Genomic DNA, 12,500 nt, shown 5'->3' on the forward strand with positions numbered 1-12,500 from the left:
ATGTAACACTACAAAGTTCATACAAAGCTTTATACTTTAAATATATTTTATCATCAAAGAATGTATATATGCATTTTAATACTCAGACTGTTTTTTAACATTTTTTATTATTCTCAAAGACTTTTGATAATCTTTTTCTAAAAAAGTGAAACCGGTTAAGTAAATAAATATTTTTTAAAAATAAGTGCATTTTCAAACCTTCTTTCATATATATATATATATATATATATATATATATACATATCTTTGGCCTTTTGCTTGTTTCAGTCATTGGCATGTTGCCACACCTTGAAGGATTTAACTGAACAAATCGACCCCAGCACTTATTTTTAAATCCAGTACTTATCCTATCAGTTCCTTTTGCCAAACTGTTAGGTTATTGAGATTTAAACAAACCAGCACTAGTTGACAAAACCAACACAAATATGCATATGCATATGTATATACACACATACATACACACATACATACAAACATACACACAAATATACACATACATACGCAGATACACACACACATACATGCATACATGATGAACTTCTTTCAGTTACTATTTATCAAACTCACTCACAAGCTTTGGTCAGCTCAGAATAATTGTAGAAGATACCAAAGAATACTGTACAATGTAACTGAGCCCAAGACCACATGGTTGTGAAGTAAGCTTCTTAACCACACAGTCATCCCTGCACCTATATGTGTGTGTGTGTATTTGTGGGGGACAGTGATTCTTTTATACATTCTTCATTAAATACATGAGAGTGCTCAAGTTTTATCCTTTTTTAGATTTTTCATATTTCCTTATTAGTTTTGTACAGTTAGCTTGGAACAATAAAGTTCCTAAATTCATATTTGATATTTCTGAACCTTCACAGTCTCATTTCAAGAAGTGAATATATTTGGCACTTGTGTTGTTCTTATATACTGGTGAAATTCATGTAGACCTGTCAAAGGAATTTTCACTATTGGGCTTCTACATCAGCAGTCACACATTGATTTGTTTGTTGCAAACAAATTTTTTAGTATTAGGTTTTATGTCAGTAGCCACATTTTTTTTTATACGAGTGCTGTTTACATGTTTATTTTGGCATTGTATGGCACTGATTAATCCATGATTAATCTTGTATTTTTGTGAAGAATTTTATAGATTATTTTGTGGTGTATGGTACAATGTTTTGCAATAGCTTGTTGTTGTGAATGCATAGTAATGTTATGAACAAGTGTCATACTAGTATGTCCAATTTGACAGCTGGAGTCCTGAAGTTTTCAACTTTCAGTTTTACATTGGTCATATGTAGTTTGTTCTCAAGTTCACATACTTGTGTGTTTTTGATAAGGGGTTTTGGTATATTATAGTATATTATTAGTTTATGTTTATGGTTAGGTGTAATAATTTTGTGATTTATATTCTACATTCATCTGTTCCATAGTTTTCATGTATTTGATTCATCTAATAAATTTTATGTATTTCTGTTAGATATATTCGCTAATGTTTTTGTTGTATTTATGTCTGTATTCTTCTGTAGCTCAGTCTACTTGTCTGTTAAAGTATCCATTGTTAATTGATGTTTGTTTTATTTTGTGAGTTTGTTTCTGGAGTGCATTGTTTGTAGGTAAGGATATAAATACTCTTCTGATGAGTGCTTATTCACTGTTTCCATGCAGCTAAATGCATTTGTTTGATTCTTTTGTGTATATCAATGTAATTTTGTTCTTCCAATTGGTATGTTTATGTCTAAAATTGCAGTTGTCATATGTATTATTCTGGATGTTAAATTTTATTACAGAGTTGTTTTTTAAGTTTTTAGTTTCTCAGCTTCTGTAAATGTATCCATTTCAACTCGTGTATCATCTATGAATATGGTGCATATAAGTATTGCAGCCTACGTTGTTTTGGGATGTCTCTGTATGTTTTCTATTTTGATATCTATTGTGCTATTGGGATTTTAATGAACAAACTTTCTAACTCTAAGGTGGAGATGGTACCTGTTGTAATGGTTTCTTCTAAAATCTGTAAAAATTCTTCAGATAACCTTATACTATATTTCTCTGGTGTACATCTTTTGATAATATTGTCTATTTATTTGGCGATTGAATATGTAGGTGTATTTATTTGGGCTATAATGTCTCTGAAGGGGTTGCTTTGTTTGTGTATTGTGTTTTTTCTCTCGATAAAAACTACAGCATCATTCTTGTCAATGGTGTATATGTGTTAGGTATGATACATAGATTGTTGTTTTAATGTAGTGATATTTCAAATGCATACACTAAGCATATATGTTTATAAGACCAAGGTCCTAGTAAGCAATAAACTGGACTGGATCCTTGCTCTTTCATGTAAATAACCCTGCTCAATATGTTGGAATGGTGTAAGCAGGAATTCCATTTGGTGTACCCAGTGCAATCTAAGGGCACATAAGAGGTACAGTGAAATAATACAACGGTTAACAAAGAAAGTAATGTTTGGATGTGGAAGATGTACAGGAGCCATAAAGTCTATGGATACATGGGAAATTGGTTTTCTGAAATACTCTGGAGGCTCTCTAGAGGTAGTGGATAATTTCTGGTATCTAGATAACCAGTAACCTAATTAGCAGTAGAGGAAGATATGCCGAAAGTGTAATTGCTGGAGTAAGAATAGGATGGAGAAAGTTCAGAGAACTTTTACAACTGTTGGTAACCAAAGGTTTCTTTCTCTTTCACTGAGTGAAATGAAGATTGTATGAGGCATGTGTATGAAAAGCAATGCCTCATGGCAGCGAGATATGGGCTCTGAATGCAGAAGACTAAAAAGGAATGAAGCTCTCTATGTTCCACTGGATGTGCAATATTCGTGTATGTGTGCTACAGAGTGCAATGTAGTGAAGTGTAGTGAGAGAAAAGTTAAGCGTAAGAAGAATTAGATTCAATGTGCAAGAGAGAAGACTACACTGGTTTGGTCATGTGATGTGTATAGATGAGGACAGTTGCATAAAGAAATGCTGATGACTTAAAGTGGATGGAACTTGTGGAAAAGGAAGACTCAAAAAGACATGGGACAGAGTATTGAATGCCAATATCATGGCACTGAGCCTTATAAAGTAGATGACTGAAATATTTGGTACCTTGCTGTACTCAAGAAGATGTGTCTACCACAGCAGAATTGGTATCTTAAAACCACTTTGGTGATGCTTGTCTGTGAGGGGGCTGTACCCAACTCCCACCTTGAGAGCAGAATAAGAATAAGCACATACCACATCCTCCAGCTTTCTCAGTTTCCTTTTTTCTTCCACCTTAAACCACTTCCATTTTCCATTGTCTTCCCCTGCCTTCTGTCTCCACCAATCACCTCTTTTCTGTGCTCCTCCCTTCTGCTGGTCACCATTAACACCTTGCTTTGCTGCTATCACTCTCAATGCCCTCACATACCTACTACAACTCCTGCCCCCAAGCAACTCCTATATTTCTCCCGAGCATTTGCTACAGTTACTTCACCCTGCCCACTCACCCAGTCCAAGCCTCGACATCACTTCACCTATTCTCACCATACCCAACCCAATGTCCCAACATATCTTCACTATCATCTCTCTCAGTATCATTCTCTTTATCTTACTTCCTAACTCACCCTCGATTCTTTTCCAACTGGGGTATCCATGTATCTATTCTACAGCATGACAATGTATCTCTATCTCCCTTTAATCTCTCAAATAGCGCAAAGTTACACTCCCTCAGTATTACCCACCTCATCTCAGTTGAGGTTTTTTTTGTCTTGCAAGGTACTTGCTGACCCTGTTGGTGCCGGTGCCACGTAAAAACCACTGGTGCTGATGCCATGTAAAAAACACTGGTGCTGGTGCCATGTAAAAGGCACCCATTACTCTTTGTAAAGTGGTTGGTGTTAGGAAGGGCATCCAGTTGTAGAAACCGAACCAAAACAGAACCCGGGGTGGCTTCTGGCCTTGCCAGTTCCTGTCAAACCATCCAACTTATGCCGTCATGGAAACCGAACATTAAATGATGATGATGATCATCATCATCATATATAAGAGAAACCATGTGACAGGGGAGAAGCAGAAAGTAAGAAGTGTACCTATGTTCTACAGCTTAAGGGTCAGATGTGTGAGGTGTCCATGATTGTAAGACAGTGTGTCAAAGAGAATCAACATGTAGGTGAGGCATGTGTATGGATGTATAATGGTTCACTTACACTTAGTGATTTTGGAAAGAAAGAGAATAGTGGCATGACTATGAAAGGTTACTAAATGTGGAGAAAATGCAGATGGAGGGTCTTCCCTATGTGGAACCAACAGAGGGACCTGCTACCTTAGCATTAGACTAAATAATTAAAGGTATGAAGGCTAAAAAAAAATGCTTCTGGTCCATCAGGAATTACTATCAACACGCTTAAAGTATTTGGCACAGTAGGATATAGCCTTGTCACCCAAATAGTTAATCAGCTTGTACAGGAAGGTAACATGCCCAATGGTTGGCATAGCAACATTCAAGTCAACTGTTACATGGATAAAGGAAATGCCTCAGAAAGAAGTAATTACAGAGGTATCAAACTGCTGGACCAGATCATGAAAGTTATGAAAGAGTTATAGCCTCCAATTAATTAGGAAGAGAGTCCAAATGAGATGCAGTTTGGTTTGGTGCCAGAGAGTATTATTGATGTTTTCTTTGTAGTAAGATAACTGCAGAAGTATTTAGTTAAAAGTAAGCTTGAAGAAAAGCCTTCAACAAGGTTCTTCACTCTGTGATCTTGTTGTCTCTGAGGAAGCTATGGATTGATGATTGGTTTGTGAGAGTTGTACAAGTCATGTATAGGGATGTTATTAATAAGGGGAGAGTTAACAATACGTGTAGGAAAGGAGTAGGTAGAAATGTGTTGTACCCTATGCAAGTTATGGGAACACAAAAGGAATTACAAGAAGGTTAAAGGAGGAAGTAGACTTTGCTTGCGGTTGATGTATAGGGACAATAAACACTTAGAACACCTGGAAAATGGGTTCTCTCAAATGACCAGTATGTTCCCTAGTGGTAGTCGATAGTTTCTGTTACTTAGGTGACCCAATTAGCAGTGGAGGAGGAAGTTCTGAGAGTAAAGTTGCTGGAATAAGAATAGGATGGAGAGGGTTCAGAAAGTTATCATCTTTGTTGGAAACAAAAGATCTCTCCTTCAGACTGAAAAGCAGATTGTACAAATACTGTGTATGAACTGCAGTGCTACATAGTAGTGAGGTGTAGACCTTGAATGTTGATAAGAGAAGACCAGAAAGGAATGAAGCTTATATGCTCTGATGGTTGTGCAACATTAGTGTGCATATGCATCAAAGTGCAAATGTGTTGAGAGAAATCTTGCACATAGGTGGAATCAGATGTGTTCTGGTGTGGTCCATGTATTGTGTATGGGTGATGATAGATGTATAAAAAATGCTGGTCATTGAAGGTAGATGGAACTTGTGGAAGAGGGAGACCCAGGAAGATATGGGATGGAGTAGTAAAGGCTGATCTCAAGATGCTGAGCTTCACAGTGGAGATGATGAAAGACCAAGTTGATTTTTTCTTCTTTTTTTTTGCTGTGCTCAAGAAAACCCCTACATCATATTGAAAGTGAGGTCCTAAAATCATTATGTTTATGTCTATAAACTCACTGGGCATCGCCCCCAATCTGTCCCCATCAAACTTTCCCACCTCTCATCTTCCTAACACCTATCCCTCTATCAGTTCTAACAATAGCATTTATTAACTGCTGAATTGAATTCAGCTTTACATATTTCATCCTCTTTGTGCTATTAGTGACCTCCCCCTCTCCTTGAATCACTTCTTTTAACATTCATCACTCATTTCTCAATATCGTTACCTCACGTTTTACATTCCACTGGTATCCCTTTCTATACCTCCAGTTATCTCTTACTCTCTTCTGAGCTACAGCTTTGGACTGCTATATCTTATCTTTAACACCCTCTCACATCTCCTGACACTCTCAGCAGCCCTTTCATATGAACTATCATTCCCAACATCCTCTCTTCATACTGTCTGTATTCGTGTTTAATTTATCAAGCTCTTTTTTTTTTTTTCAGCTAGTTCTGTATGAAGGGACCAGATGACAACCATTAACCTCCTGATGCCTATAACACTGTAGTTATGCCTCGCCGAAAATCAGCAGAAAGCCTAAAGAAGCAATGCCTTCACAGCATTGCTTTTAACATGGACAAGATGTTGAGCTCGGATTTCTATTCTAGTTTCCCAGTGGGTCCACGTCTCTACTATGTTATCGGACCATTTAGCTGCCTCAGTAAGTATTTTGATATTTTCAGTATTACACCTAAATTTCTCAGCACAGAAATCCTTTATTAACCTTCTCGTATTTTGTATAGCTTTGTCCTTCGCTGCATTTTGATCAGGCCATTCTCTTTTTGTCTCAAAGTGTGTGTGTGTGTGTGTGTGTATACTCACACACACTGTATTATTCTGCAACTCACCATCCCTTTATACTGCCAGTCATCACTTTCTCTCCTCTGTGCCACATCTACTGACAGTCATCCCTCATTCTTACCATCTTCCAAAATCCCCCAACACTTACCCTTCCTGATCTTCTAACCCCTCATACTCTCCTATTTACTTTTGTGATTCTTGATGGTACACTATTACACCACCACACCTCATTTACTACCACCTCCCTTATATAATTTCAGTTAGCCATGTGTCTCCTTTACAACAACAAACCTGTTTCTGCCTTCTATCATACTTTTCTCAACACTTCACATAAAGCTGCCACCCTCCTTACTTTCCTTTCTCTCAGTTGATGGTCTTGCAGATTACATGGTGACTTCACCTGTGCTGGTGCCATAAAGAAAAGCACCCTGTACATTCTGTAAAGTAGTTGGCATTAGGAAAGGCTCCTGATGACAGAAATCATGCCAAAACTGAAACATTGGAGCAAGACATGGTCCTCTGACCTATAGGATCCTCTTAAACTGTCCTACCTGCGCAGGCATGGAAAGTAGACGTGATATGATGATGATAGTGATGAGAATATAGGGTGCAGGCATAACTGTATGGTTAAGAATTTCTCTGAATCTGCTATTTCTAGCACATCAAGCTCCATATAAAAGCTTCCTTAACTAGAGGTAATCTGGAGTTTTGAATCAGTGACAAATCCACTGTATTTAAATATCTAATGTCCATGAGAAGACATGAATGTTACTACACAACACTTCCTCGCCAACTACTTACTCAAAATTTGATTTCATTCACCTCTTTCTGCTCACAAAGTGATTGTAAAGACATTCTTTATATTTGTTTCATGTATATTGCAATAGCTAAATCTTGAACTAATTATATACTGTATTGTAAAAAGATGCCATAACTTAAATCTGTACTAATTACAGTATGCTGTATTACACACCACACTGATGGCTAAAATGCACACTAATTATTAGATTATAATAATCTAATTGTTTAACATCTGTTTTACTATCCCGGCATTGATTTGACTAGGAATTATTTTTATGATTGGATGCAGTTTCTGTTGCCAACCCTTACCTGTTTTACTCATTTAAGGAATTTTTTTTTACTCCAGAGCTCTTTAAAAACTGGTCATAACATTGACAATCACCACTGTGAGGAGCTTGAAATATTAGCATTCATACGCATACTTATATATGTGTGCGCACACACACACACACAACAACAACAGTGGGCCTCCTGCAGTTTCCTTCTCCCAAAATTCACTCACTTAGCCAAGCTACTATACACTAGGAGTGAACCTCAAGCCACATGGTTGTGAAATGAACCTCTTAACCTCACAGCCATGCCTGCTCCTGTACTATATTACACATTTATATTGTACATAAAACAAAACTCCGATACTAACGCTGTACCATGGTTTTTGATCAAGAGAAGGTAACTCAAGCAATTCAAAATGTATTAAAGTCAACTTTATTTATCTGCAGGGTTCTAGAAATATTTGAGTTGGTGACTGAACAAGTAGTAACACCTGAATTTAGGTGGGACAGACCTTTAGTTCTAGTCAGAACATCCTTCTCAGAGATGGAAAACCCCAAATTCATTATCTCCAACTAAGGGCTGAGTAGTCACACTGACTTTTGAAGGTTTTTGATAGCAGATGGATAAAGGAAACATTCTTAAGGTGTCATATAAAAAAGTATTGGTGTGGGTACTGGTGCTGCACACAAATCACTTGTGCTGGTGTCATGTAAAAAGCACCCAATACACTCTGCTAAGTGGTTGGCATTACGAAGGGCATCCAGCTGTAGAAACTGAGCCAAAACAGACTATGGAACCTGGTGTGGCTCCTGGCCGTACCAGTTTCTGTCAAGCCGTCAAACCCATACCAACATGGAAAGCAGATGTTAAATGTTGATGATGATTGATGATGAGCACTATGATAGTTTCCTGTCAAATTCTGCACAATCTCCAGTAACTCCAGTCTCTAGTCTCTTCTCCAGTCATCCTGAGTCGGATATGAGACATTTTGACACAATTGTTTTGGTATCACTGATTTGACACTGGCATATTTGACATCAGTTGTTTTAATGTTTCTTTCATTTTAATGATAATCTTGTTCTCCCTCCCTCCCTTTGTTTGTCTATGTGTCTGTCTATTGCTCTCTCTTTCTCTGTTTATATGTGTGAGCATATTTCTCTTCATGTATATGAAAAGAGGAAAATTGCTTATGCCAATTGTGTTCAGTTAATAAATTATAATCTCTCTCTCTCTCTCTCTTTCTGTCTATGTGTATATTTCTGCACATACATGTGTGTGTGTGTGTGTGTGTGTGTGTGTGTTTGTTGACTGTCCATTCAGTTGTACCAAATCAATGTCCAAACAGCCATGCCCAATCATTTCATTCTTTCCTGAGCATGTCTTGCTGCTGCATTCAAATGATTCTAGATCAGTGGTTCTCTACTTGAGGTTCATATGACCCTTGAGAGTCCATATCAGATTTTGTAGTTAAGGTTTATGTGCAATAAACTGGTTATTCTTTTGCAATACACAAAAAATGTTTTAACAATTCTTTTATACAATTCTTAATGATATTTAATTAAAGAAATATGAGATTTTTTAAGCATTGAATGGTTATAAGAGCCCACCTGCGTAAAATAGGGATCTATAGGTAAAAATGGCTTCACAACCACTGTTCTAGATTAATATGGATTATGTTTTGCAAGTTTTCTCCAATCCAGTATAACTACCACCACCACCACCACTACCACTACCATCATCTTACTCTTAATACCACCCTTGTGCCACACCCTTCATATCACCATCACTACACTTTTTAATACTACAACCACTACTTACATCATGTCACCACAACCACACCACTATCACCATCACAACTAATACCTCCACCATAACCACAACCACCATCACATTACCATCACCACTGTCACCATCACACCCACAACCACCACCACAATTACCATCACTGCCATTCGCCTTCCCTCCACCATCATCACTATCACCACTATCATCACTACCACCATTACTACTACTACTACTACCACTAGCATCACTAACCCTTCTGTGTTTCTGTCCCCTGTTACAGCCACTGAGATGACACAAGACCTGATCAACATTCTATCGGAGCAACGACTGCTGAAACGACATCATCTGCAAGTATTGATCTGCACTCACCTGAAACAGCTGCAGTTAGATGTGTGTGGTTCGATAGCCAATCATGACAGTGTTGCACGTATGGTTGGTGTTAGGTGCCAGGTAAGTCACAGCGATGGCACATCATCATCATCATTTAACATCTGCTTTCCATGCTGGCATGGGTTGGACGGTTTGACTGAAGGCTGGCGAGCCAGAAGGCTGCACCTCCTCTTACTAGTGTTTGTGTTCTATTTTTAAAAATTTAATTCCTGTTTTCCTACCTCTTCTGTATTTCACACATCACACCTCCACTCACCCAATGCACATCTAGCCATCACATGTTAAAAAAGTCCACCAATTTTCTTTCCACTTCCGAGCAGTTATTGCAGCGCACTCACACATCAGTGAAGAAAGCAGAACACTTTTACAGACTTCAAAAATTCTCAGTAGAACTAGTTCCAGCTTGAAATAGAATCAAGATTTACAGAATTCCACAATATTGCCATAATCACCATCATAGACACTGCAGTAAATACATTCAACGACACCACGCCTCATAGACATTATGGTGCAGTGGTTCTCAAACTAGGGTCAATATGACCCTTGGGGGTCCATATAAGATTTTGTCCTTTAAATTTATCTACAGTAAATTGGTTATACAAAATATTTTTACAATTTTTTTTGTACGATTCCTAAATATATTATGATGTTTTCAACATCGAATGGTTATGGGGGTACATTCAAGTAAAATAGGTATCAAAGGGGGTCCATAGGTGAAAAAAAAGGGGTTGAGAGCCACTGTTACAGTGCAATATATTCAGCAACATCACAATCACCACTACAGACACCATAGCACATATATTCAAGAAATCAGGATGGCACCTGTGCCCAGCGTCACCTTCCTGTGGCACGTGTAAAGACATTCGAGCGAGATCGTTGCCAGTGCTGCTGGACTGGCTCCTGTGCAGGTGGCACGTAAAATACACCATTTTGAGCGTGGCCATTGCCAGTACCGCCTGACTGGCCTTCGTGCTGGTGGCACGTAAAAGCACCCACTACACTCTCGGAGTGGTTGGCATTAAGAAGGCCATCCAGCTGTAGAGACTATACCAAATCAGATTGGAGCCTGGTGTAGCCATCTGGTTCACCAGTCCTCAGTCAAATTGTCCAACCCATGCTAGCATGGAAAGCGTACGTTAAACAATGATGATGATGATGATTACAATCGCCACCATAGATATTGTAGTACATTCATTCAATAACACCAGAGCCACCAAGATAGAGGCTGCAGTACAATGCATTCAACAATACCACAATTACCAACGCACACACACTGCAGTAGATTCATTCAACAACATCACAAACACCAACAAAGAAACTGCAGTAAATATCTTCAACAAAATAGTTGCAGACATATCCAAAAAACATATCCTCAAGGTAGTATAAAAACAGAACACCAATTCTATAACAGAATGAGAGACAATCTTGACCACAACACACCAAAATCACACACAAACTTAACATCAAATAAACTAAACAAGGAAAAAATAAGCAAAAGATAGTAAAATAGTTATTAGAGTAATTAGCAATATCAGCTTTAATGGTCAGTGTCTGTCACACAAGCAACCTCAAATAATATGCATATAGTGCAGTATCAAGCTAACACCTTTATCAAGTATTTCTTGAAAACCAGTCACCAAAACCTTACAAAGAATGCAGGAATACAAAATGATAAATAAACATCTACATAGAGCCCAAATTTGAACCATTCCATCCATGAGACACCCATAAAGCTATATAGAAGTGTAAAAATATCAAAAGCGTCACAGCCACAAGATCACCAACGTAAAGTTAAAACACTCAAGACATGAAAGAACCCAGCACTCACCACCTACAATTCCTTATACCAAGATTACCAATTCCTTAGAATCTAGAAGCTGGTCAAAATTATTAATATTCTGAAGCTCAATAAAATCCCCAAATGAAATAAGATCATAGAGACCAATTGTTTGATCAATCATTTGATTAATCAATCAATCAGTTAAGTTTGTCAAAGTCCTTTTATTGCCATTAGTGGCCTTTTCAATAACGCACTCTACTACTGAGATACAACAAAATCTGTTTTAACACATGAGTTCACATCAAGAATCTTTTAAACAAAGTACAAGCTGAAATATTGCTAATATATTCTTCAATAATGTCTTATACAGTTTAGACAGTGGTGTTAAATATCAGCTCTGTTGTTGTCTTCTTACCACCTACTATAGACTCAAAAATTCAAAAATCAACTCCTTTTTTGTATTAACTTTGATTAGCCTGTCTGACTCTAGCTTCTCTTTCTGTGATGTTAGTTTAATCACTTATCACCCAACTAATGAGCTAGAAATAGCAGCCGCCTAATCCCTTCAGATAACTTCCTTTCATCATAGAGACAGATTATATAGGATAATGTAGTCCTCCATGATAAAAAGATGTGATAGTTAACACTGGAACATCTTTGATCATGCAGCTACATGATCAGGGTTGACCGGGGCTAAACAGTAATAGCAATAACAAGACTTGTAGGGGATACAGTTGTCATTCAATGGTGGTCATGGGATCACTTCTTAATGACTGCATTTCATGTTGAATAATTGAGACAACAGGCCAATATGACTTGGAAGGATTTTTAATTAGTATTGCAAGCTTGTTATGATTTCTTGCCACCACTTACACTGGTAAACTCTGAAACCTGTCATTCTTATTTGCAACTTTAAGGACTGGGCCAATAATTAATTAAGTAGCCATAAAGACAAGCATTATATTGACCCCACTAGCTTTGACATTCAGTACATGATACATGTCCTTGAAACATGCATTTCTCAGTATACATTACATGGTCTTGCAAACATGGATCT

The 12,500-nt window shown here is 37.6% G+C and overlaps 1 protein-coding gene across 1 annotated transcript in view; it reads left to right on the top strand.

Annotated features, from left to right (window-relative positions):
• The window catches only part of LOC106874465 (uncharacterized), a 36,207-nt gene that overhangs the window by 21,559 nt on the left and 2,148 nt on the right, over positions 1-12,500 (top strand). Inside the window, exons 2-3 of the mRNA XM_014922203.2 lie at positions 6,060-6,274; positions 9,554-9,723. Coding sequence (XP_014777689.1) covers positions 6,124-6,274; positions 9,554-9,723 — 321 coding nt within the window. The 5' untranslated portion in view covers positions 6,060-6,123. The remainder of the gene's footprint in view (positions 1-6,059; positions 6,275-9,553; positions 9,724-12,500) is intronic.

Source organism: Octopus bimaculoides, chromosome 14, assembly GCF_001194135.2.
Source record: "Octopus bimaculoides isolate UCB-OBI-ISO-001 chromosome 14, ASM119413v2, whole genome shotgun sequence".
NCBI classification, from domain to species: Eukaryota; Metazoa; Mollusca; class Cephalopoda; order Octopoda; family Octopodidae; genus Octopus; species Octopus bimaculoides.